This window comes from Schistocerca piceifrons, chromosome 7 (genome assembly GCF_021461385.2).
Source record: "Schistocerca piceifrons isolate TAMUIC-IGC-003096 chromosome 7, iqSchPice1.1, whole genome shotgun sequence".
In the NCBI taxonomy this organism is placed as follows: Eukaryota; Metazoa; Arthropoda; class Insecta; order Orthoptera; family Acrididae; genus Schistocerca; species Schistocerca piceifrons.
This window is the reverse complement of record NC_060144.1, coordinates 217,420,095-217,448,077: the sequence shown is the minus strand read 5'-3', so window position 1 is coordinate 217,448,077 and position 27,983 is coordinate 217,420,095. Positions and strand designations below refer to the sequence as shown.

Sequence of the window (27,983 nt, the reverse complement as noted above, 5' to 3'; positions counted from 1 at the left end):
GGTAGATTGTCAGAGTTTTATAACTGCATATTTCACGCCTTCCTATGCCACAGTTAGATTTACTAAAGGGTAATACAGAGAATTTTTCCTCCTAGAGTTGTAGTCGTGAATATCTCTTTCACTCTCAGACTTCGATGGATTGTTGATCAGAAAAATTTCGTAAGTGCATAAATGTACTGTGAGGCTGTGACTTAAGTTCCCAGCTGCTTAAATAGATATCTGAAAGAAGTAAGTGTGTGAACTCCACACATAATACTAATTACTTTCTTCTGTGAAATTAGTATTTTTTGCTTGCACACAACTAAGAACTTACAACCTTCTATCCTGTTTATTATTTCTTGTTGATATACATGGTTAATAAGAAGTAAGATATTTCTGACAATCCAAAATTGGATGAAATTCATTTTTCACTGTTTAAAGATAGCCCATTTGTGTTAAATCATTCAGTAATGTTCGCCCAAACATCATCTACTATTTTCTCAGTTGGTATGTCTTTACTACACAGAAATGCTTGTTTCATCTGCAAATGGAACTAATTCTGTCCCTGATTCAAACAAAATGACATAAAGCAAGAACAATAATGGGCCAATGATCAAACCTTGTTGGTCTCCCATTGTAGTTTCTCCCCATGTAGGTGATGTGACATTCCTCTTTGTATTACTCAAACAGCCTACAGTTACTTTCTGCACTGTTTCTTAAATGAGTACTACTGTTTGCATAAAAACTTAACTTCACTAAAAGAAAGCCTTTGATAAATTACAGAAGATCATAATTGGTGATATTTTATCATTTAAAGATGTTATTATATATTCAGTAAATGTATAAATAGCTGATTCAGTAGAATGACCAAAACTGTGATTGGCTAAGTATCCCATTACTACACAGGAGGTGACCGTCTACACAGCGAGGTGTACAGCAACTTCTCAAAACTTTTAGAAAATAATGTACAGAGTGACATTGGACGACAGTTACTGACATCCATGGCACCATCCTTCTTATAAAGAGGACTACCAAACGCAAACTTCAATCTTTCTGAGAAAACATCCCAGTTTAATGATGCATTAAGTAACTGACTAAGAATATTACATTATTACAGGGCCACCACTTTTTTGTATGTTATTAGAGATCGTCCATTCCACACAAATTTTTATGCTTTAGCCTCATGGTGATATTCCTTATTTCAGATGGGGATGTGACACTAATTTTTAATTCACTAAATGCCCTCTGTATTGCTTTGTCAGTGTACTGTTTTGATTTCTCTTCTGACATTTTGCACCTGTTTTCTCTCCTTCTTTTAAAAACTATTTATACAGTCTCTGTTACATATGAATTGTCCTTTACAATGTTCCCATTCTGTTTAACAGAAACAATGTCCTATCCTATGACTTCTTTCTCTGTCTTACTAGAAGTCCTCTTCTACCAGTCACGACACCACTAATTCTCACTGTATCTGATTTCAACCTATCCATTTCTCTTTTTAAATGTTCTGACACACCTACCCAATTAAGGGATCTAACAATCAAAACTCTGACCTGTAGAATGCCAGTTTTGTTTTACCTGGAGATCTGAGAAGGGGGCTACTGTACCTCCAGAATATTTTACCCAAGAGGATATCATCACTGTTTAACCATACAGTGGGAAAACATGTCCTCGCGAAAAATAATGGCTGTCATTTCCTCTTGATTTCAGCTGTTCACAGTAACAGGACAACGAGGTCATGCTGGATAATGTTATAATAAGGTCAGATCATCTCCACAAATCCCCCCCCCCCTCCCGGACATCCTTTCATATGACCTGACCTAAGGCTCGAATGTCTCCCCCCCCCCCCCCCCCACCTACCCTCCACCCCCAACCCCCTTGTTCTGTTGGAAAGGAAAAATGTATAGAGTAGTCAGGTGTTTTCTTTCAATAATATGTTTTTTTTTAATATATATATAAATTGTGTGTATCAGTGTACCATGGCTTAGTAAAGAGTAAATAAGGGACAAAGTTTTCAACAGGGTCAGAAATGAACCATTTTTATGGCTACTTGCAAGTCGTTATTTATCTTCTAAAATATTATAGATCCCCCTCCACCCATGTTTTTTTAATATATATATAAATTGTGTGTACCATGGCTTAGTAAAGAGTAAATAAGGGGACAAAGTTTTCAACAGGGTCAGAAATGAACCATTTTTATGGCTACTTGCAAGTCGTTATTTATCTTCTAAAATATTATAGATTCCACCCTCCCCCCCCCCCCCCCCTCCCCTGCCCACCAAAGTCTGTCTCTCCCTACAAAATATTATATGTCTGAGATTGCACAGGATCCCAGCAGACATTTTGTGAAGGATGAATACTCTTTTCACATGCACAGCTGCAGCAAACCTCAATATTTCATTTTCATTTGTGAGGTATGGATACATTAGTAAAAAATAAAGCATTTGCTTATAGTTCAGCACTTGTGACACTATTCTCATTACATAAACTGACCTTATTTTTGCATAAAATATAAATTTAGTTTTTCAAGACATGTCTGTCCATTGTTACACCTAGGAAGGGAGTTGTATGTCCAATTTTACTCCCATACAATCATCCTACACAACATTCTGTTGCATTCCATCAGGTTCATGGTTTAGTTGAAAATACATTAGACTCATGTGATCTGAGGCTATTGTGGTGTATATGATGCTTCCAAAGTTCTCAGATGTACTGCTGGATGCAATCGTCAAAGGTCCATGATATTTCGGAAAACAACATTCCACCATCATCAGGTAAAAGGTCGTTTGCCGAAATATCGTGGACTTTCGACAACTGCATCCTTGGAAGTACATTAGACTTCTTTTTCTAACATTTAAGTTGAAGTAACCCTCAAATCATTTAAGGCCCTAGAACAATGAAGAACAAGATCATTCTCATTGTTTCCCCAGCCAACAACTGCTGTTTCAGTTGCATACTTAATACCTTTTGTTATTATGCAAAGTGGAGAGGAAACTAATATATGATACCAACAATAAAGTCTCCAGAACTGGCCCTGGGGGCACACCACACTTTACCATAGAGTGAATAGAGCTGATCTTCTTTGTAATTTTAACCTCTTTATTGATATCCATCTTGTATGACTGTTAAGAGATTTTTAGCAACTCCACTGGTACCACAACTTTCCAGCTTATTAAGTAGCAGCTGTATGAAATGAACATGACAAAACTAGGAGAAAACAGGCCACTCTTTCGTTGTCACCTAATTTCACTAATGTTGTAAGTACTATATCATATATGGCAGGTGATGTTGAGTAGGATTTTCTAAAACTATGATGTGTTTTTTCCAATGCTGTTACATGAAAAGTTTCATGATCTAAGTGCAGTAATATTTTGTAGAACATTATCAAAGAATTAAGTAGACTGGTCTGTAAATTACAGTTCTGCCAGTACTACACTTTTAGTACAATAGCTCAGTTTGAGAATTTGAATTCAGATGGAAACATGCCTTTATGTAAACTTTCATCTAACAGGCGAACTAGAACGGGAATAATTGACTGTTTGCATCTTTTTAACATAACGAAGGAAATTTCATCCTAATCAACAGAGACTGCATGTCATTTAAGATTATCTCTATTTCAGTTGTATCTGTTTGATGCATCTACACTTATTTTTGTACATGGTAAATAGTATTATAATCACCAGGACCAGAGACCATGCTGAAGCTATTTGAATTAACAAAATTGTTCTTAAAAGTGTTATTGACCATATAAGGGCTTCCTACAATCACAAGTTCACTCTTCAGATTGATGTTGTTAATGTTAGGCTTTGGTTTTCTATTAATCCTCTAACTCACACAGTTTCATAGTTATTTGCTAATGTGCTGTGAATTTATGTTTGCTGATATTTTGTTGGGTGTGTTTATTCCAGCCTTGTTTATTGGAAGCTTAACAAGCCTGATGTCTCAGGTAAATTTTTACACATTTTCCACATTATAAACATTTTCTCCTTCATATGTTTCACTTCATAAGGCAGTCTTAAACTGTATTTTATCACTGCCATCTGGATGGAAAGCTGGGAGTTTTTCATCAACAGTATGTGCCGGGACAGTCTACATTCACTTTACTGAACATGTTTTTCATTCGACAGTAACTGGATATGTTACATTGAATGACATAAATAATCTGCTATAAAATTATTCCACTTTTTAGCGCAATATACATAACTCCACGGCTCTGACTGCAGTGAGGACTTCAACCTATCTAAAGATTGGTATTTTAGATATCTGATATCCTTCATCTTGTGTGTACTTTCAGTGTCACGCATACTTCTTATTTCAACAGTCTGGCAAAAGTGACCAGAAAGGTCAAAGTTTATAATAGCAATTTTACAGTTATTTAAATTGGTGTAGATATGACCTACACAGCTAGAGGCATCTTATGTTATTCTAGCTGGTCTGTCAACCCAAGCTGACAAATAATAGATACACAGAATATAATTCAAGTGCTCACAATATTTAGAGTCTATATTCAAATCACCATCTAAAGTAATACCTGTATTCTTATACTTCCTACATAATATATTCTTACACATGCTACATAAAATAGCAGTCAGTTTTCTACAATTTGTAAGAAACCATCAACTGTACAACTAGAAAAGCTGTGCATTACTTCTACAATCAAGGGCTCTTTGCTTACAACTGTCTTTATTACTGGAACTCCAACTGTCACTTCTGTGATGAAATCAAGTTTCGTGAACTTTAAAAATTGTGGCAATGTTCTATGTTCTCCTTGACTGAAATCAGTGGACAGGGCATTATTGCCAAATTCCGTCATAGCTATTAAAGTTTTAGACAGATCACGTTCTGTGAGAATGATCATATTCCTCTTAAATCAGTATGTTCTGCAATTGTATGCTCTTATTACTGAGGTACTTAATGTTTTAATTCAGCATTTTCAGATCCATTTTATATATTCTAAGGTGGCAATTAGATATTACCATTTTTATAAAACATTGTTTATCATCCTTATTGTTTGTTTTACTTATTATTTAGTAATAGTGGCCCACCTTGGGTTTGCACTAAGTATCTAAGGGTGGATGACTTGACTATGAAATATTGTGAAGAGCAAGATATTGCATGACACTTTCAATCAGAGTTACGTCATGCCTCACTTTCAAAAAGAGTTTTCAAGGAGCAAGTTAATGCCTGATGCTCTCAAGCCACAAAACGTCTCACCCCATAACTTAACTGGATTGTTAAGAGTGCACAGTCTTCAGTCTTTTAGCCATTCTAGTGTATTGAGGAAGACTCAACTGTCTTCTAGGCATATCCATTCATATAAATGAAATCAAATCAAAATGTAATAAGTAGGTATCCAAACCACAAAGAAAGCTAAATAAATTTGTTTTTCCTATACAAGAAGTTAGCCACGAGGGGTATTCTATAAGTAACGCAAAACTTTTTTTCTGGGATCAGGTTGGTTTTATTCAGGGTTCTAATACACCATATTATTTCCCATTCTTTTGGCAATGAAAATCTATTTTTCAACATAATCTCCATTCAATGCAACTGCCTTATGCCACCTTACTGCGAGCGTCTATATGCCCACATGGTACCACTCTATTGGTCGATACTGGAGTCAATATCTAGCTGAAACAATAGCCTCACCATCTTCCACAAACTTACTGCTGTGAAGCACATCCTTCATTGGGTCAAACAGATGAGAGTCTGAAGGTGCATGATCTGGGCTGTAGGATGGTTGAGGAAGAACAGTCCAATGAAGTTTTGTGATGTCCTCTTGGATGCACAGACTTGTGTGAGGCCTTGCAGTGTTATCAAGAAGGAGATGTGCATTTGCACTTTTGTGGTAAAGGACACACTGAAGTCCATTCTTCAATTTCCTGAGCATACCACAATACACTTTAGAGTCCATCATTCCACCATGAAAGAGGATATAAAACAGAATAATCCCTTCAGAGTCTCAGAAGACCTTTGCTGGCTGAGGGTGCAGCTTTGAACTTTTTCTTTGGAGGAGAGGTGGTGCAGTGCCACACCATAGACTGCCATTTTGTTTCCAGTTCGGAATGAAGAATCCATGTTCCATCACCTGTGACTATGTTCAACAAAAAATTGTAATAATCAGTCTCTTAACATGCAAGCAATTCCACAAAAATAGCTTTTTGTTGCTCTTGATGGTTCTTTGTTAAGCAAGGAGGAACCCAGCAGGCACACACCTTTGAGCATTCCAACTGGTGGATGAGAGGGTCAGCACCACCAAGAGACACATGCAGTTGAGTAGCAAGATGCCTGATTGTGATCCTTCAATCGCCTCTAATGAATGTGTCCTCTTATTCCAAGATCACAGGAGTAGCACAGCCGGCTGCCATGCACGAGACTGGACAGGTTTGCGCAGCCTTGTTGCAATGATGACAGATGCCTCACCCACTGACACACCATGCTACTGTTCACTGCCAGGTCCCTGTAGAGATTCTGCAAGCACCTATGAATATCTGTAATGCTGTGGTTTCCCACCAATAGAAACTCAATAATAGCTTGTCAGCTTGGAATGCACCTCCACTACAGGTGCCGTTTTGAAGGCGATATACAGCACCATCACCTACTGAACTTCATGAGACTACAGGAGCTGAGGCGGGAATATTCCACGATGTCCCACGACAAATTCCACACTACCCAACAGAAATCAGCCAAGAAAGAAATGTGTTGCATTACTTATTGATTTCCCTTCGTATCGATAAAATCTATCAAAAGACGCAAAAAAATTTCATTAAAGTTTTGATACACAAGGTGAAATCTGTAAATCTGTATATCCTAGCCAAGTAAATTCAGTGTTAGTTTGTGTTGGTGGAGATAAGATTGCAGTATTTAAATTTCTCACTGATGTAAACTTCTGAAAATACTTCTGTCACTGACGAAAATTAAACTAACAGTGCCGTCTATTGTTTCTTTGGTGTACCGCAACATGATGTTCGCGCCACTGAGTTAAGCATTTGAACTACTTAGTTAAGCAGATTTTTCCCTCCATGATCAGATTTTGATGAAATAAAGCCTATATGCAGACCCAAGCTATGCTTAAGCTACCTGCGAAAACCTCACGAAAATTCATCCAGCAGTTTTAGAGATCAGTGTGTTCAACTACACAAACAGACAGATAAAGTTGCTTTTTTAAATTGTATTCTGTTACGCTCCCTACATCACCCAAGATCAGGTTTTGGCAAATATTTTCAATGTACATACACAAAAGTTTTATGGTTTTATTATTAATATAGATAAATTATTACACATGTCAGAAAATATTTTAGTAAGAATTTTGGATTCTAACCTCTTTAAATGTAAACCATCCTTACCTAGGCAACTGCTGCTTACAAATTATTTGTGTTTATAAACACTGCACCTAGACTATTTAAATTTTCTGTAGTATAGCTATACCTAATACAACTGACACTTAAAATATTTGCACTCAGGGAATTAATTTTGAACTAGATAGATTTATCAGCAAAACTATCCAGAGAACATAACTTGCTGTTGATGTCTTTCTTCAACTGGTGTATTCTGATTCATAGGCAACCATTTACCGTATATGCTTGAATAATCCATGCATGTTTTTTACCGTATTTTACGACGAAAAACTGGGGTGCGCGGATTATTCGAAACATTATTGGTACTGCTCCACCTCCAACAATACATCCCATTATACTATTGCACTGTTGCGGCGTCAGTCTGTGACGTATCAGTAGCATGTTAGGAGTGAAGTATTAACATCTTCAAACTTGTTAATTATGGCTACAAGTTCTCGTTATCACTCGTACACAGCTAAAGAAAAAGTGAAAATCAGTGAAGAAGCCGAAAATACTGAAAACCGTGCAGCAAGAAGAAAGTACGACGTGAGTGAGAGTTGTATTCACGACTGGCGAAAAAATAAAACGCAGCTTCAAGAAACTAATAGCAATTGCCAGGCATTTCGCGGCCAAAAAGCGAAGCATCCGGATCTCGAGAAAAGGCTCTGGGATTATGTAGATGAGAAGTGACAATACGGATGCGCGGCGACAAGTAAAATGTGCCAACTTTAAGCATTGTCTTTAGCCAAAGAATTAGGCATTACCAGTTTCAAAGCTAGCCGGGGCTTGCTATCAAGATTTTTCAACCAAAATGGTTTGGGATTCTGGAGGAAAATTACTATCGCTTAGTGGCTTCCAGGCAATTACGAGGAAAAAATAGCAAATTTTCATCATTATGTGATGAATCTGTGGCGTAAACATTCCTATATATTATCGCAAATTGGTAATGCAGATCAAACGCCAGTCTATTTTGAGATGCTGCTCGACAACACAGTGAACAAGAAAGGAGAATCCAGCATCATGATACGAACTGGCGGCAGTGAGAAACAAAGATGTACAGTGATGTGTGTAACTGGCGATGGACGAAAGCTACCACCTTACGTGATATTTAAAAGGAAAACTATTCCAAAAATGTCAGCAAAAGGCATACTGGTATTAGTGAGAGCGAACCCGAAATGGTGGATGGACAATGAGCTTATAATTGACTGGGTGACACATGTCTGGCAATGTCGTCCTGGTGCGTTACTGAATTTACGCAACATGTTGGTCCTGGACATCTTCCGCGGACATACAACTAAGGAAGTGCGAGACAAATTACAAAAGGGGGAAAACTGACTTGGTCATTATCCCTGGAGGCCTAACATCCATCCTACAACCACTAGATGTGTGTATAAATCGGCCATTCAAAGCTGCACTAAACAGCGATATATGCAATGGATGGCTGATGAAAACCGCAAGTTCACAAATAGTGGAAAAATCAAACAACCGGATTTGTGCCTGATATGTGAATGGGTGAAAGGTGCATGGGACTCCATTCCACAACCACTGGAAATCCTTCAAAAAATGTGGAATCACAAATTCACTGGATGGAACAGAGGACGATGCTCTGTGGGAAGATGGTGAAGATGACAATTATTCTCCCGCTAGTGATGACGATGAAAGTGATGAATAGAGTGGTAAGAGAGGAAACGTACCGGTATTGACTAAAATATTTTATTACACATACCGTATTAACAAATTCTTAAACAAGATAATTCACATTTCTTTTTTTGCTATTGTAGGTATGCGTAGAGTCCCGGCTGGTGGTGATAGTGTTCCCTGGCCGTCTGCTCACCTAATGGGCCAGCCGGCCAGCTGAACGCTGCTGGCCGTCCACCCGCCGGGCTGGCCGGCTGCATACTGCTGAATCAGTTGTGTTTTAAAGATGTATCAACCCGTACAGCAGCATTGCTTCAAACCAGTAGTTATTATACAGGGTGTATACGTGGACAAGAAAAAAAACTTCCCGTATTTTTTCTGGTTAAAAATACACTTTCTCCTGGGTGAAGATGCACTTTTTCCGTGTTAAGTGACAGTATAATCTTATTCAGCACTGTAAAACTCACCAATCCTTTGAATGTTTATGGTTTTATATACTGGAGTAGAATTTCCCGGCACTTTAGAAAATGAAACTCAGGGGGGAGAAACACGTTTTGAAAGACCTTTGATGTGCAGCAATATGTACACTGCATATTTTTGTATTACGAAGGTATAAATTCGAATTCATCAAACACTGCATGTCACTTTCCGAAGCATTGAAATTGAGATTGCGATGCGCTTTTTGTAAGCCCATCATAGCTAATGGCACGTGATCTCGCCAGCTGATGACAGCATAGGACACTTGATGTAGTCAGCAAATAGCAAGATCACTCTTAAGCAGCGCGAACACACAAATAAGAAAATTTAATGGTTTAAATTAATATACATAGCATTCACATTTAATATTGGTCTCGAAGATTAATAAGCGGGAAGAGAAACTAAGCTTCTACATATAATGTTGATCTGTTGCGCTCGTTACACTTTAAGATACAAAAAACAAACGTGCCAGTAAAATTTTTTATAACAACGTAAATGTCTGATCTTCTGGGCTTGGAATTCTTCTAAATGGTTGTCCTCAAAGAGTTGATTTTTAAATGAGAGTCAAACGCTTTGTGATTTAAGAAATTCATCGTACATTCTCGCACATAGCTCATCTTAAGTAAAAGGAAATCTGCTTTGAATGTAACGCTTTTCAAACCACCATTCGTAATATTTTCCCGTGATCTGTTAGAAATAGGTTCGCTTCTGCAATTCCAAGAGAGCACCAGATAACAAGCGTCACTGCGCTTGCGCACCTACGATGACGCAGGAAGCCCATATGTTCGTACATGTAAAACATTAAAAGATCTTACATTATGTCGTAAAAGAAACAAGACACCAGAGGATACTTCAAGAGTGTTGGAATTTCATGAACCATACTAAAATGCATAAGTCGGCTTAAAATGCACATTCGTATGTAAATTTTCTTGGAGTACCAGTACTGCATTATCTCATTTTGGTTCTTTATTATGGCATAATGCCATACGTGCACTTGAAATGCAGTGAACAGTTGAAACTAGCCAATAGTGTGAAATTAAACACTTAGTTTCAAATAAATTGACTGCCTCAACAGAAAAGATTAATAAAAGCCAAATCTCTTTAGCAAATGCAAAAATAACTTCATTGTTCTGTAAGGTGATTAATGTTTGACTGTCAGAAAGGTGGAAATAAAATCTAAAACTAATAACATATTTTAGTCTTCCATAATAATGCGAACGTATTTTAATTCATTTGATAGCTCCCGGCCACAAAAATCCGTTTTGTTATAATTTAACGTTGAGAGCAATAAACGAAGAAAAAACATCAAAATCACTAAACGTAAACACAGGTCACGTGTAGACGACCCACCTCCCCACCATAAGTCAGACTGCTCTGTGCATCAGCCCCAGATTTACTAATTTACGAACTGGCAATATTAAGTAGTGGCGCCCAGCCACACTTCTGTAACCAGAAGTGGGAGAAGGTACTACTCATATGCGACTCAACTGTGCATGTGCAAGAGCCCACCCGCAACTGCTCAAATGATTCTAATTTAAACAGTTGTCACGCCACGCTCATCAGAGGCAATTTGTTGTTACAAAGCATTGCATAGTCTTCCTAAAGCCTTTGACACACTTTGCTGTTGGCAGATGCTTGTATGAGCACTGTTTTGTTGTTGTATACGGCGCATTACGGCGTACAAGATGGCGCCAGTAACAGCAGTATGTGATAGTTTCTCTCAAGAAAACAGTAATTCTAAAGTAATCATGTGTGTAATCTGTAATTCAAATATGCAAAATGGTTTCAGACTTTGCTTAGAATCACAATTATGGATACATTCTTCGTGTGTGAGATACATTAATGCAAAAACTGTGTTTTCATGTGAATGTGATCAGGGAAGTTGTAACGGGTTTAATGCTATGTTAGTCGCCTACGCTGCCGGACGTGAAATTAATGTGTTACAATGTGTGTTGTATGAATTGCAAAGTGTTAAAAAACAATAAAAGTCCTAAAAGCAAAGCTTCATGAATGTGAATTGAATGGAGTATCATCACTTAAAACAAACTCTGAAATCTAGAGCACATCTATTCTTCCTAAAACGAGTGTAAATTTTAAAAAATACGAACTAAAAGCAACTAAAAAGATTGCTGTATGAAACAGGTACAATGCTCTGAAAATATGTGATGTATTAAATTCTTGTGGCAAGAGAGTGGAAGAAGTAAGTGTCATGAGAACTGAAAGTAAACAAGCCTCCGAAAAGTTCGTTACACCTAACATACAAGCAACTGTTAACAAAAACCTCAAGCGAAAACTTAACAACTCAGCCCATAATGTGCTCAAAACGTTAAAATCTGTTAATAATATAATACACAGAGACTGTGAAAAGAAAGAAGATCGTATAATAGACTGCAAAACTTCGGAAGACTTGAGCACAACAAATAATGCTTTTACTGTATATATACTTGCTGACAGTCTCGGAAAAAGACTGGGTGAAACCCTATATAACTCAGGATGCAGTGTTACTAGCGTAATAAAACCTCATGCTCCACTGAAAGAGATCATCAATAACTGCAAAAATCTGAGTATCAAGATAAAGAAAAATGATTGTGTTCTAATCTTAACGGGCAGAGTAGACGTCTGCTGCAATGATGTATTATCAGCAAGACGAGCTCTAAGAGAAATGCTTGAAAAGCTCAAAAATGTACATGTGATGGTAACCAGCATTCCATACGATTTTTTTTTAAGAAATCTCGTGTTAACAAAGAAATCAAAAAAACTAACAGACTGCTTCACAAAATAACAAATTGCTACCCAAATTCAACATTTGTCCAGCTAGATTTCAGAAAACAACATTTCATAAACAGTGGAGATCTCCTAAATACAGCAGGACAACTGTATGTCTGTGCTCAAATTATGAAAACAATAAATAATCTCAATGATCAACACAAACTGCCTGGTATCCTCACCATAGCAGTAATTGAGCACATGGAAATTTGCAAGGGAATGTCTAAGATGAGAGAGATACCTAACATACCGGTTCCAGTATCTGAAGGAGTGGTAGAATATGGGGTACCAGCAGAAATGTCAGGAACATCCAGCAGAGTTGAAGAGGAAACAATTTCTTCAGATGAGAAAGCCTACAAACCTAGTGTAAACTCATGTGCACCCGAAACCTCCAAGAACGAAGCTGTCAGCACATTCGACACACTTAATGCCTCATGCTCACTTGTAACTACAACTGCAACCACACCAACAGCCAAGAACCATTCTACTAGATCCAGAAACTCATCAGCTGCTCTGCAGACATCGCAAAGGAAGAGCCTCAGGATAAGAAGAGCTGCTGTGCGTAGTGACTATTTTTTATGGGATCTTCGCAATTTGAAGAAGAAAAAAAGGCAGAATCTTTACAGTGTCAGCAACAAGAAAGTACAAAGGTAAATAGTGCAGAAAATCCACTACATGAAACTTTAACAGGTGTATACCAAAATGTGCAGGGACTAGAAAGTAAATTAGCTGAAATAGAAGTTCTATTAACTGACTATCTAAAAGAGATTAACATACTATGCATAAGTGAGCACTGGGTAAAAGAAATGCAAGCGTCTAGCATAATTATTCCAAATTTTGAAATGATTCGCAAATTTTGTAGAATCAACCATAAAGGGGATGGGACATGTATTTATGTTAGGACAGGGGTAGAATCAAAAGAAATTAAATGTAAACTAAAATGCATAGAAAAAGATTTTGAATACAGTATATGTGAGCTAACCAAATTAAAAATTACTATTGTGTGTATGTACCGATCACCACTGGGCAACTTTGCCATTTTTATGGAAAACCTTGAGGGACTACTGAATGAACTTAAACATAATGTAATTGTTCTTGGTTATTTTAATGTTAACTTTAAGAATGATTGTAGTAAACAACAGCAACTGTGCAATCTGTTTTTGTGTCATAATACGATGGCAACTGTAAATGAAGTTACCAGATGCGGAAATATGTCTGAAACTATAATAGATCAAGTATTTATAAACACGGACAAGTGTGAATATAACACTGAAGTAATTGACACTGGTTTCTCGGATCACAAGGGTATCAAATTGAGTTTAAATGTCACATCTTACAAGGACCCTGTTATCAATAACAATTACAGAGAAAGGAGATTTATAAATGATGACAGTATACGAATTTTTAATTACTTTCTGGAAAATAAATCAAGTGGTGATGTCAACACAAAGTTTGACTCATTCCTTGAAAGCTACAAACACTGCTTCGATGTTGCCTTTCCTATAACAAGAGTCAAAACTAAACATAAAACCAAAACATGGGTTAGACAGGGGATTAGAAAGTCATCAGACACTCTCAGAAAGTTAAATAAATCAGCCAGGAAGAATGTAGCACTGAAAGCACATGTGAAATGTTATAGAAGCCTGTACAAGAAAGTAATAATTTCAGCTAAGAAGTTTGATAATGATTCATATATTGAGAAAGGTAACAACAAAATGAAGTCAACTTGGGAGGTAATAAATAAAAATATAGGTAGACACAAAAGAAAAGATAACAACTTTGTCATTAAAAGTGGGGGTAAAACTGTTAAGGACCCACTTCAGATTGCCAACATATTTAACAAACATTTCACAAATATAGCCATAAATTTAATTAAAACTAAATGCAATTCCAATAGCAAGGTAAAAATCCCCATGAATGACATGACAATGTTCCTTTATGTCATGTGGGTGTGATGGGATTCCTGACAAAGTCATTAAGCAAAGTGCAAGAAACATAGTCTCACATCTCACTGAAATTATAAATGAATCTTTTAAGACAGGGGTGCTTCCATCAAAACTTAAAATGTCAACTATAAAGCCACTTTACAAGAATGGTGATAAATATAATGTTAGTAACTTTAGGCCTTTATAAATGTTATCAGGTTTCTCAAAAATAATAGAAAGGATAATGTATCATAGACTATACAAATTTCTTATTAAAAATAGAATATTGGTTAATGCGCAAAATGGTTTCCATAAAAATAAATAAACTGAAACAGCTATCTTCCATTTTTTGCAACTTGTTCTAAATTCCATAAATAGAAAGGAATTAAATTGTGGATTGTTTTTAGACTTATCAAAGGCCTTTGATGTTATCGACCATAAGTTAACATGCCTGTGGGATACGTGGAATTGCCCACAAATGGTTTGAATCATATCTGTCAGACAGGTATCAGAAGGTGGAGATAAGCCATGCAGATAGGACATATTCATCAAGATTCGAGAGAGTTTTGTACAGAGTACCCCACGGATCTGTATTAGGGCCATTACTGTTTTTAATATTTGTCAATGACCTACCACGTCAACTATCTGAAGCAGAGGCAGTACTGTTTGCTGATGATACAAGTTTGTTTGTTAATGCAAATAGTGAAGCTGACTTACAGGAAAAAGTCACATTAGCAACAGACGAAGCAGACAGATGGTTTAATGAAAACAGACTCATTGTGAATGCCAAAAAAACAATGTGGATCAACTTCAGACTTATTACAAATAAAATAAAAACTAACCTTACAGTAGAACTGGGTAGGTGTAAGATTGAACAAGCATCATACACTAAATTCTTGGGAGTATGGTTTGATGAACACTTAAGATGGGAAAAGCATGTAATATCATTGAACAAAAAATTAAGACAAACATGTTATATTCTTAGAATGCTTAAAAGCTCATGTAATATTAAAACAGTGTTATGTGTTTATTTCTCATTCATGCACAGTTTATTAAGATATGGTGTACAGTTTTGGGGGAACAACAGTATAACAAAGCATTCATTTAGACTACAAAAGAAGGCAGTCAGAATAATAAAAGGTATAGGATATAGAGACTCTTGTAGGCATGCTTTCAAAGAATTAAAAATCATGACACTACCATCCTTATACATGTTTCTTAAAAGAACACAAGGAATTTTCTACATTAAACAGAGAATTTCACAACTACGAAACAAGGAATAGGAATGATTTCCACAGAGAAATTCATAAAACAGCTATGTATCACAAAAGTGTACTATACCAATCCAAAATCCTCTACAGTGCACTCCCCAAAGAACTATAAATAACACCAAAGCTGCACATATTTAAAAGAGAATTAAAAACATGTTATTGAGCAATAGTTTTTACAGTATGGAAGAGTTTATGAATCATCGACAATAAAAGCGCAGTTAATATTTCCCTGACATAATAAATATGTGTAATTGCTCACATTTAAATACTTGCTGTTTCTATGAAAGTGTGAAACAGTGTTAATGTAAGAATGGAAATAATCTTTCATGTGAGAATCACTAGCTTTTTTTTTTTTTTACGTTGTTAACCTACTTGTATATTTTTATGTTAATGTTCCTATAGTTCTATTAAAATTGAAATGTCTAAGTGACAAGTAAATTCAATTATAAATTTTCATGTACATGTATTTTAAATTGTAATGTTTATTGACAATTCCTATGTCATTTTGATGATGTACTACAAGGACGCTAATAAATTGAATTTCCTTTGAAGCTTAAGTTTTATTTTCATTTTTTTTCCTCTCGTCCATGTTTTGTTGCTGCAGTATTAATCTGCAGTAGTGGGATACAGTAATATCCTTTGTTAGAGTATTGGTTCTTACCAGTCAAATTCACAAAAATTTAACTGAAAACTAAAACAATGAAAACTTCCCGGAATTTTAAACAATTCCCGGTTTTTCCCAGTTTTCTCCCTGATGAAAAAATTCCCGGGTTTTTGCCGTATCTCCCGGTTGTCCCGGATCATATACACCCTGTTATACATACTTTTGAACACATCATAACGTTGGAACAATTTTTGTAAATAAAACAAATTAAAGAAAAAAATAATGTTTTTCCTCTTCCTCAAAATTGGGGTACGCGGATTATTTGAGAGTGCGGATTATTCGAGTATATACGGTATTGTGATACTGTTATCAAGGTATTGACTTTGAGTGTCCAACAAGAAGAAAATCAATTCTTCCACAAATACAGTGTGTTTGATTTGCAGCATCACTGAAATGGAGAATGAGTAACATAAGGAATTGTGGGATAATGTAACTGGAAATATGAGGAAGTGAGGGGGCAGGAAGGGAGGGATAGATGGATGGAGAGGGAGGGAGGGAGGGGGAGAGAGAGAGTGAGAGAGAGAGAGAGAGAGAGAGAGAGAGAGAGAGAGAGAGTGTGTGTGTGTGTGTGTGTAAGAGAGAGAGAGAGAGAGAGAGAGAGAGAGAGATAAAGGAGAGCTTTAGGAATGAGAGGAAGCATCTGTATACAAGCAGGAGGGAGTCAGTGCAGAACTAAGGAAAAGCAAATGAATGAAAGGGAATGATCAAAGTAAAGAGGACTTGGAGAAGATAGAACAGAAAATTAAAAAGGGTGCCATGCTAAGTAGTTATCGGAACATACAATTTGTTAAGAAAAGTTGTCCTACGTATTCAGTGGCAAACTATAGTTTAGAAGGAACTAGCTCTTTACATTGAGGGTTATGTGAAATATTCAACAGGCACTCCTAAAATAAGCTGTTTTGGAAAGAAACAGTGTGGGTACTTAAAATGTGCCATTATATCATGGATATACATTGAGATTTTCTGTTACTAATGCTTATGGCCCCCACTGCATTGGTTGTATGATGGACTGCAGAAGCACGACCATACATGGAGTCTGTTATGTTGTGTAACAACAAAGTTTATCTCATGACTGATGCTATATCTCACATAGTGAGATGCCCAAGAGACAACAGGGTCCAGATCAACAAGAGAATGGTTTATATACAAAACAACAGGACACTGACAAAACAAAGACTTCTTCTCACAAAAACTAATACAAAACTCTCTAGTTTTCTTGCAGGTGTGTGCCTTGAAAACAATAAATTGAATTAAGATGACAGAACATAGAGACTAATTCAATGAAGTTCCCCATAGGAAGGAAGTAGAGTGTACTCGGTGGAAGCTGGCTGATGGTCGATGTTGGAAAGATCGAAGTGCTTCTGCAGTGGCTCCTACATGGCTCTGGCTGAAGAGCTGGCACTTGATTTGGCCCAGAGTGTTGGTGTTGAACTGATGATAGTGGAACTGTGCCACTAAATAGTTAATGCATGGATGTACACTGTAACTAGCAGCTAAAGTCTTGGGAGATGATGCCTTGGAGGTATGAATGTTTGTGATTTCCATCTATCCGAAGGGCTGCAAATCCTTCAGGCATATTGTGACAAATAGTTTTATGTAGTAGCATGGGAAGTAAATTAATGACTAAATGGTGACCATCACCACAGAACAGTGAGAACAACTGTATGATATTAGGACATGTTAAAATACCCCACAATAATTTCTACACTCACCATAGCCATTTATTTGCCAATGTATTTTCCATGACTGAAAGAGCAAATATGTGGAAAATATTTTTGCAGTGATAACAAGGTTACCACCACAATGAAAACTGATTTCTAAGAGAAATGCCAGGCTCTACTATAATATAAAGCAAGAGAGCAAAGAAAAAAAATTATACAGAAAAGTTCTGTCTGGGATAAATCTATACAAGGGTGCTCATCAGCTGTTCTCCTCATTTGCAGGATGCAGAAGTAAGTAGAGAATAGCACTCATTAAACCTAACTAACCTCAGGACAGCACACACATCCATGCCCAAGGCAGGATTTGAAACTGTGACCATAGCAGGTGCGCAGTTCCGGACTGAAATGCCTAGAACCGCTCGGCCACAGCAGGCGAAATAAGAAGAAATGAAATTTTCGTCAAATATAACAGCTATTCCATTTATGATCGCATATATTTCCACAGCAAACTTTATGGATAAAATATTTTATTGCTCAATTATTGTGGTAATGTAGACAGATATATATGTCAACCACATTGCTGTTTATACAGTATACGTAATATTAAAAAGTGCTTGAAGCGGATAGTGAGTGATACATTATTTCATTTCTCGAATAACATGATAGCATAAGAAGTTATTATTTCACAGATAACAGACACAGCATTCAAAACAAGAATGGTAACAATGGAACTTTGCAAAGATGCGTGAACTAGTCTGAAAGCACAAAATGTGTTATTGCTAAGCAAAATAGAAAACACAGGATTATTTTACTTCTTCAGTTAACCGAGTGCCCAGCCGTGGTTCTCATTTACCTTCATCGTGCATATGGATAAATTATGCTCCTGAGCTTTTCGTTTGTTCCATGGTTACTGTCACTACTGGTAAGTGCTTACCGGGAATTTAGACAACCTTGAGGTTGAGAGAGATAGAACGTTCTTGAACTTAATTAAAGTGATGTAACTGTGTTCCAAGGAACTGTGCAATTACTACGTATACTAAGATTTCTGTGGGCATATCGGTAACTGCATGCCATTACAAGAACCAGTGAGGAGTCAGACTTAGTCTCCCTAACCTTCCTGGCTACTGTTGGCCACTGCCCACCACGAGATGAAGTGATGGCTGGTGGCACTGAGGGCTCGTGGCATAACAAGGAAAGTACAGGATGACTCAAAAGTCCATTAGTATTGGAAAATTTAATACTTCACGAAATAATGTAGGTAGAGAGGTAAAAATTGATGCACGTGCTTCAAATAACATGGAGTTTTATTAAAACCAACTAAGTGCAAAAAATCACCAAAGATGGCGTTTCATGTTATAAAAAGCAATAATTAGCAGAACAGTTGATTTTTACTAAAGACAATGTTCTTTATAACAAATGCTGAGAATGTTGGCTGTCATTCATCAGCAATACCTGCAGTCATGGGACAATGTTGTGACCAGCAGCACTGCATATCAGTAGGTACAGTGAGAAGTAGCCATCAAACTGTGTTTTAGCATCCATAATGGGGTCGGACATTCACAGTAGGCTTGAGACTCTAGGTAAACCTACAACCAGTAATCACACGGACTGACGTCAGGGGACATGTGAGGCCACGCATGACGGAAGTACAGCATACGATTCTCACCAAACGATGTGCGAGCGAGATCTTTCACATGTTTAGCAATGTGGGGTCGAGTGCCATCCTGCATAAAAGTTGTATTTTCCAGCAGATTTTGATTAGCCAGGCTAGGGATGATCTGGCTCCCTCTCTCACTACAGCTCATTTTATACGCGATTCTCATGCAGCGTCACTGACGTGTTGCTGTCCAGCGCCATTTGTTGTCCAGTTTTTGCACTCGTTTTTAGTTTCAGTAAAACCTCATGTCATTTCAGGTATGTGTCAATTTTTTCTCTCTGCATACATTATTCTGTCAATTACTGCATTTTCAAACATATACATACTTCCAGGTCACTCCGTGTATATGCGGAGCAGAGACAAATGGAAGATCAATATAACGATGAGACAGGCCACAAATGGGGGAATTGGGAGACGTGTGTGACTCTGAAAAAGGGCAGAATGTTATGGCACTGTGCCTACAAACGAGCATCATGGAAGCTGGTCGCATGTTCGCATGCTTCTGTCGCGAAGATCTGCGGGAAGTAGGTGAAGGAAAGCGAAGCCACGAGCAGGGGACGAGGTGCTGGGCGTGCATGCCTGGAGTCCAGAGGCTTATGCTTGCCCTGTAGTGTAGGTTAGGCGGCGATCAGTAGCTGAAGTGAGGACAGAGTACAATGCCAGTGCAGGCAAAGGTGTTTCGGAGTACTGATAAACAATATAAAGAAATGTCTTACGACACACTGACTTGAGCACAATAGGCACAAAGTAAAGTCATTAATAAAGGAAACAATTGTAAAGTATGCGTGTTAAACTATTTTACATTTCAGATAAATTATTTCCTTATAGATTTCTTAAGGATGTTTTTGTTCTGTATGATGACCATCTATTGCTCTCATGACTAAATTCTACATCACAACAAAATTATTAATGAGAACACAATTACTGACTAAACCAGCATAAACAAAGGATGATACACTTTGATGATTCAATGACATTCTACAGGATGGCAGCTTTCCGTCAAAGTTACTGGAACCCATGATACACTTACGCTTCAGTAACTACACAGACTGTGTGTGGTTTCTAAACAAATTTAAAAAAGTCCTAGAATTTTGATGGCGTTAATTAGATGTGCTCTTCACTCTCCTAGACAAAATTTTACAGAATATCATTCCTGTATTATCATCTGAATACCATTTCCCATGCAGAAAGCAGGTGCTGACAGATGTGAAAATTACCAAACTATCAGTTTAATAAGTCACAGCTGCAAAATACTAATGTGAATTCTTTACAGACGAATGGAAAAACTGGTAGAAGCTGACCTCGGGGAATATCAGTTTGGATTCCGTAGAAATGTTGGAACACATGAGGCAATACTGACCTTACGACTTATCTTAGAAGAAAGATTAAGGAAAGGCAAACTTAAGTTTCTAGCATTTGTAGACTTAGAGAAAGCTTTTGACAGTATTGGCTGGAATACTTTCTTTCAAATTTTAAAGGTGGCAGGGGTAAAATACAGGGAGCGAAAGGCTATTTACAATTTGTACAAAAAGCAGATGGCAGTTATAAGAGTCGAGGGACATGAAAGGGAAGCAGTTGTTGGGAAGGGAGTGAGACAGGGTTGTAGCCTCTCCCCGATGTTATTCAATCTGTATATTGAGCAATGCAGTAAAGGAAACAAAAGAAAAATTCAGTGTAGGTATTAAAATCCATGGAGAAGAAGTAAAAACTTTGAGGTTCGCTGATGACATTGTAATTCTGTCAGAGACAGCAAAGGACTTGGAAGAGCAGTTGAACGGAATGGAAAGTGTCTTGAAAGGAGGATATAAGATGAAGATCAACAAAAGCAAAACGAGGATAATGGAATGTAGTCGAATTAAGTCAGGTGATGCTGAGGGAATTAGAATAGGAAATTAGACTCTTAAACTAGTAAAGGAGTTTTGCTATTTGGGGAGCAAAATAACTGATAATGGTCGAAGTAGAGAGGATATAAAATGTAGACTGGCAATGGCAAGGAAAGCGTTTCTGAAGAAGAGAAATTTGTTAACATTGAGTATTGATTTAAGTGTCAGGAAATCGTTTCTGAAAGTATTTGTATGGAGCGTAGCCATGTATGGAAGTGAAACATGGACAATAAATAGTTTGGACAAGAAGAGAATAGAAGCTTTCGAAATGTGGTGCTACAGAAGAATGCTGAAGATTAGATGGGTAGATCACATAACTAATGAGGAGGTATTGAATAGAATTGGGGAGAAGAAGAGTTTGTGGCACAACTTGACAAGAAGATGGGACCAGTTGGTAAGACATGTTCTTAGGCATCAGGGGATCACAAATTTAACATTGGAGGGCAGCGTGGAGGGTAAAAATCGTAGAGGGAGACCAAGAGATGAGTACACAGCAGATTCAGAAGGATGCAGATTGCAGTAGTTACTGGGAGATAAAGAAGCTTGCACAGGATAGAGTAGCATGGAGAGCTGCATCAAACCAGTCTCAGGACTGAAGACCACAACAACAACAACAACAAAACCAACAACAACCATTTCCCTACATGTGTAAGTGTCTGCTCACTCTCTCCCAATGTATAATGAAGAAATAAGGAAGGAAGAACAAAGTCTAACATTCCACTGACATCGAGGTCATTAAAATAGAGCACAAGATTGGATTGTTTCAAGGGTGGGGGGGTGGGGGGGGGGGAAACCTAAGGATCTTTCAAAGGAATCACCCTAGAATTTGCTGGAGTAATTTAGGGAACACATGGCAGATTTCAAGCATCTTCCTCATGAATGTTGTTTCAGCATGTTAACAATGTGAACAAATAATGTGAAAACCACTTTGTTGGCTTAGTATGTTCCTCCCTTCAGTATAAAAGACATTTCATCTTTATAATCACCAAGAAATATCTGCTCAATACAATTATAAATGATAAACTCTCCATTCCACAGATCAGCTGGATTCTTTTCTTATGTTATCATAGCATTAAATAGTCATTTCTACATATCAGATACCCAACAAATCTATTGCTCTAGTGAGCTAGTGCTGCTGCCAGCAGAAAACTACCTTTTAAGTTGTTTTTATGTCTTTTTTTGATTTAATGTAGCCATAATACAATAATTTTTAGTTCTAATGCAACAGTCTTAATCACCCCTCTCTGTGCACTGTGAATACAGAGTCAGTCATAAATGAACTGAATAAAACTTAATTCATTTGCATAATGTATGTAATAACCGTAAGCACAACAGTTTAGGCACTGGCACTGCCATAAATACTAATCAGCACATCTTTCTTTATGTTGTTGTTCCAAATGTAGCATTCATCAAAACTGGATGCCAAATCTTTTATAGCAATATGTTGAAAAAATGCAACACATATGAGAAAATCCATCACCTCTAAAAATAACTTTAGTTTCAACACAAACATACCTTTCATATCAACAACAGTTTGTTGTTGTGTAGGCTCTATAAATGGATTGTCTTGATGTTTCATTTTGGCTGGTCCATCTTCACTGTCTAAAGAAGCATCCTATAAGGGAAGAAATTACAACAGTGATAGCTTTATCACACATACCAACAACCATATTAAATATTATAATCATATATACAACCTCTGACTATAAATTTTGGTGAATAGTCCTCTAACGTTAATGTAGATTGAACTATGAACTACAGTTACCTTACTGTCCTTCAAAATAGTCACCTCCCATAACTATGCCCTGCTGAGCTCTGTGATACATGTCCTGGAAACTTTGCATGATGTCTTCTTTTGGGATGGTGTTCAAAAGGTGCGTCACCTTTTGTTGGATGTCAGGAATATCACCAAATCTCTCTCCTTTCAAAGTGAGTTTGGGTCAAGGTTACAGAAAGAAGTCTGGAGGATTGGATTGAGATCCAGTGAGTATGGAGGATGTTCAAGTTACACCACCCCCTTTTTTGTCAGGAACTGTTTGATGATATTGGCTGTGTATGAGTGAGTGTAGTCATGAACAAAAAAACAGGAACCTTGTTGTGCATACTGGGGCCATCCCCTGAATAGACATTGTATGAAACAGGTCAAAATTTCAACATACCATACAGCGTTCAACGTTGTTCCCTCAGACAGGAATTCCTTATGGATAGTGTCTTGACTATTGAAAAATGTGATGGGCATCGTTTTGATGCGTGATTTTTTGGCTCTGACCTTTTTTCAATGAGGTTATGTTGGAGAACACCATTCCATGCTTTGTCACTTCATTTCAGGGTCATACCGGAGAGACCAGGTTTCATCCTCAGTGGCTATACAGTTCAAAAAATTGGGTATCACATCAAATGTTTCAACAAAATCCTGTGAAGCCTCTAAACGTGCCTGCTTCTGGTTGTCAGTCAAGTGATGCGGCACAAGACAACAACATGTTTTTCTCTTCCCTAACTCCTGGGTCAGGATTTGTCGCACGGATTCACAGATCATCTGCAGTTCATCCACTATCATGCGCACAGTTAATTGATGGCCATTTATGACTAATGTCCTCACTCTCTCAATGTTTTCATCACTGATGTCAGTCATCGGTCGTCCGCTACAAGGATTGTCAGAAACACTTCCCTGGCCTCCTCGAAATGGGCAAACCACTCATACAAACACTTCCTGGACAGTGCTTGATTCCCATAAACACCAGCATTGCATGCATTTCTTTCAGTGTCTTGCCAAGCTTAAAACAAAACTTTAAATTGATCCTTTGCTTGTTCATTGTCCTGTTCTCAGTCCAGAACCAATGCACTAAACAAGCACTTCATCCAACAAGTCTATCTTGGAACACACACGTTGCTCAATTGAACTATGGTGGGGGCTGCTATGCAGGTGCAGTGTTGTGAGTCACCAGTGTTGCCCAATTGACCATTCTGACTTCATTCACCTAACTTTATTGCCAGAGGTTGTACTTACATAGAAAAGATTAGCTACGTAGTTTTATTTACCAACAGAATGCATGTTAGATATATAACATGAATACAACCAATTAATTATAGAGAAATACCCACCAACATCCTCAGATTCCAGCAACCTCATGGATCCTCCCTCCTTCTTTGCTATACTTTTTCCCTCCATCTTCATCCCCCCTCCCTACTTTTTTTATGTTGACCTAGTTCTTAATTGCACTATTCATTTCTCTTCCCCCTGACCTATCTTTACTTCTCACTCTGTCCTTATCTTTTGTGGCCTGAGGCTGGCACAGTTCTTACCATCATAAAACATCTGATCTCTTACTCTCTCTGACATCCCCCCTTTATCACTGTCTACCCGTGAGGCTCTCTCATCTTGTGGTTTGACTGACCCATTTTTCTATTTAACCTACCCACTGTATCCATCTCACCTTCCCAAGGAAGGAACTATTGGCTCTGAAAGCTAAGACAGCACTTTACTTTTATATGTTTCTATTGACAGTAATAAACATTTCATCTCCTGAAAATAAGTGCTGGGTAGCAATGCTCAAGTAAAGTGAACACATTTCCAACAGTTTTCACAGTTCCGATTTGTCCATGCTTGTAATTTTTAATGTTTAAACATCAATAGTTTGTTTCAAAATATTTACATGTGCTTTGTTGTTTTTGTTATCATTGGTATTGGAAGCACATTATTAATTTCACAATGTTCTAACGATTTTTATGTAACTTAAATAAATTTAAGCAATACATATGACTTTGACTTACAAAAGGGTGCTTGTGGTTCATGGCAGCAGACATGTAGGGCACAGTGTTTGGGGGAGCAGGATTGTTACGACTTCTTCCACGAAGTCGGCTCTCCTTTGTGACAGGAACCCCACCAAGTAGGTCACCATGAGATGTATACGAAACTCGTGATGCATGTGAGGTATACGATGAATTTCGTGAACCAATGCTGGCATAGTAGACAGGAACCACTATAGCACCATTTTCTTCCGACATTGGTGTTACTGCATTTGAGTCATCCGCATATGGCAAGTGTTCCTGAAAGAACAAAATGTTAATTTTCATAACTGTATAACTATATACTAAACACTCTAATACCAGAGGATATGTGATGTTCATTTTATGATGTAATGTAAAGAATACAGCTCTCTGACCTATCAGATCCCGTAATGTTGTACATTTATTAAATAATTTTAATTAATATTTATAATCAATTTTGTAGAAAACAAGAAACTCCAACATGACTTTTTGCTTAGCAGTCATCTATCATCAAATTTCTTCATAGTTGAGACATAATCTAAAAGAAAGATACACTCTGAGTATACAATAATAAATACCTACAAATGATGATTATAAAACTAAACTTACCAGTCATAAGATGTAAACTGCCAAGTTTAATTTCAACCATTGACAAAATAACAAAAATTTAATCCCTCCAAGCCAAACAAAGCAATGTAAATGCAGCATGCAGCTAAAATTATATTTAAAATTAATCAGCAATACATTCTCATTATAAATACCGAAATGAAGCTGTGTAAAAACCATTTTATGGAGCCATGCACCTCTATACCTCATTTCAAATGCATAATGTGGAAAATAATGCCAAAAACTGAAAAATTTTAGTCAAACATAATTAGGGCCTACTAGTGTAGCAGCCAGAATGAGATTACATGTCTTTGCAATTGATGAGCCATCGCTTTCAAACTGCAAGCACTGATAAATATATATGTGCACAGTGCTTGCGCACTGTATTTCAGTGGAAACAGGGAAATGATAAAGTTTACTCCCATAGATTATAATACGTTAAAGTATTGTGACAAATGTAATGCCAAATCAAATACCAGAAATCAAGTGCAGTTCATTTAACAATTACCAGTCAATATTCTGAAATGGAAAAAAATGGACAAAAATAGTCTTTTTACCTCTGACTGGACAGAGAAAAAGGAAACAAATAAAAAATAACTAATGCATTGCGGAACTGGGCATCAAAAAATGATCTGTCAGCAACTACTCCTACCATCTACTGTAATTTCACAATCAGCTTGATGAAAGCTAATACAGCTGTTTCAGACTCTTAAGGTTTGGTAATGACTCTACACGGTAAATGATGCTTCTGTTTATTTTGTATTTCTTCATTCTTAGGATATATGTTTACAACAATTCTGTCTTGTCATACAGTTTTCCTAACAATGGCAGCACAGCTTTTCCCACCAACAATACCATATAGCTGTCCCCAGAGTTCATCCCTGAAACTTTTTCAGCATCCATTCATGCTGCCCTTTACAGATACTCTCGACAACTAAAGATGATATATTCTCTCTTTGAGTTCCCTACAACATCCTTTTGAAACACACATTACCTTATGCAGTGCTCTGTATGCTCGTCCTATGACATCTTCGATGTGGTCTCCCCACTGCAGCTCCTGTTCAAAAACAAGAACATTATTTACAGTTTCCGTTTCTACTGCTCTCGCCCTCACCACTATGAAGCTATTGATGTCATATTAGTTTCTTAATGTCCTATTTTTTGTAAATTTTTCCATAAAAGCTTGACTTAGAAGACATAATCTGCCCTAAAATCCATACAAATGAATCCCTATTCAAATGAAACCCCATTCCAGTATCTTCTTCCAAAAAACAAGACACAATATTGTTAACAATTACCAGAAGTGAAATACCAGTAATCAAAATATTCCCCTGTCCATTTGCAGCAACATTTACCACCCACAGAGTAAATGTGTGCCCAATGCCCATCTCTTAACAAATGAACTGCCTGACAGATAGATCTGCTTTAGTGCCTCACTACTGCGGGATAGTCACAGTTGCTGCTTCAGCAACTGTGACAGTTAGTCAAATAAAGCTGTACTCATTTTATGAAACAATACACCTCAAACTACAGTATTCTATAAGCAAAACTGCTCATCACTTTTATTACATCATCAGAGCTTTAAAATACTAACACATTCGATAGTGAATGATTATAATTATTCTTTCATTTCTCTCAGTGAGCAGCATACACCAGATTCAATCACATAATAATACTTCCACATATTATTCTTTTAAAGTAGTATTCTTTGATTATTTCATAACTGTCTTAATTTTAATACAGAAATTTTTATTAAAAAGCAATTATTACAATTGATTTACTGATTTAATAAATCAGTAAGCCTTCTCATTCATGCCCATGAAGAACTTCATCTCATCCTGAAATGTTGATATATTAGTACATAATATGTCTTCATTTCTTTTCCCCACAGATTTCACAATGAACAATTAGAATTGGTGTAGCTTTTGAATTCTGTGAGTCAAACTCCCAGTATATAATTATTAGCTTAACAAGTACTTCATATTTTTGTTTAGGGCTCTTTATAGAACATATCCATATTTGTTGTTTCATGAGGTATTTCTTATAGGTTTCAATAATGTTTAAAATCCACACAGTAGGCAGCAGGAGCTTGATCTAAATAAATACTGATTTATATCAGCTGCTTCAATTTTTGGTATCTTGGATTAACATCGGATAACACTACAGGCTTCTAAGCAAAGATATTATTTTCACTCAGTTCATATGCTTGAAGATAAACTTCAAGTTGTTGTGGTAAGTAAGTCATATTTAACCTACTCAATATTCAACTTCCGTTAAAACAGAGGCTAAAATCCTTGGTAGTTATTTGCAACTTCAACTTATACCTATCAGTATAAAAGTCGGAAGGTAGTTCA

General features: G+C 37.0%; 1 protein-coding gene across 1 annotated transcript in view; it reads right to left on the bottom strand.

Annotated features, from left to right (window-relative positions):
* Positions 1-27,983, bottom strand: part of LOC124709134 (sodium channel protein para) — an 878,324-nt gene that overhangs the window by 369,762 nt on the left and 480,579 nt on the right. The window contains exons 12-14 of the mRNA XM_047240797.1: positions 26,624-26,686; positions 25,027-25,302; positions 22,771-22,870 (exon numbers count right to left, since the gene is read on the bottom strand). Of these exons, the coding sequence (XP_047096753.1) occupies positions 22,771-22,870; positions 25,027-25,302; positions 26,624-26,686 (439 nt within the window). The remainder of the gene's footprint in view (positions 1-22,770; positions 22,871-25,026; positions 25,303-26,623; positions 26,687-27,983) is intronic.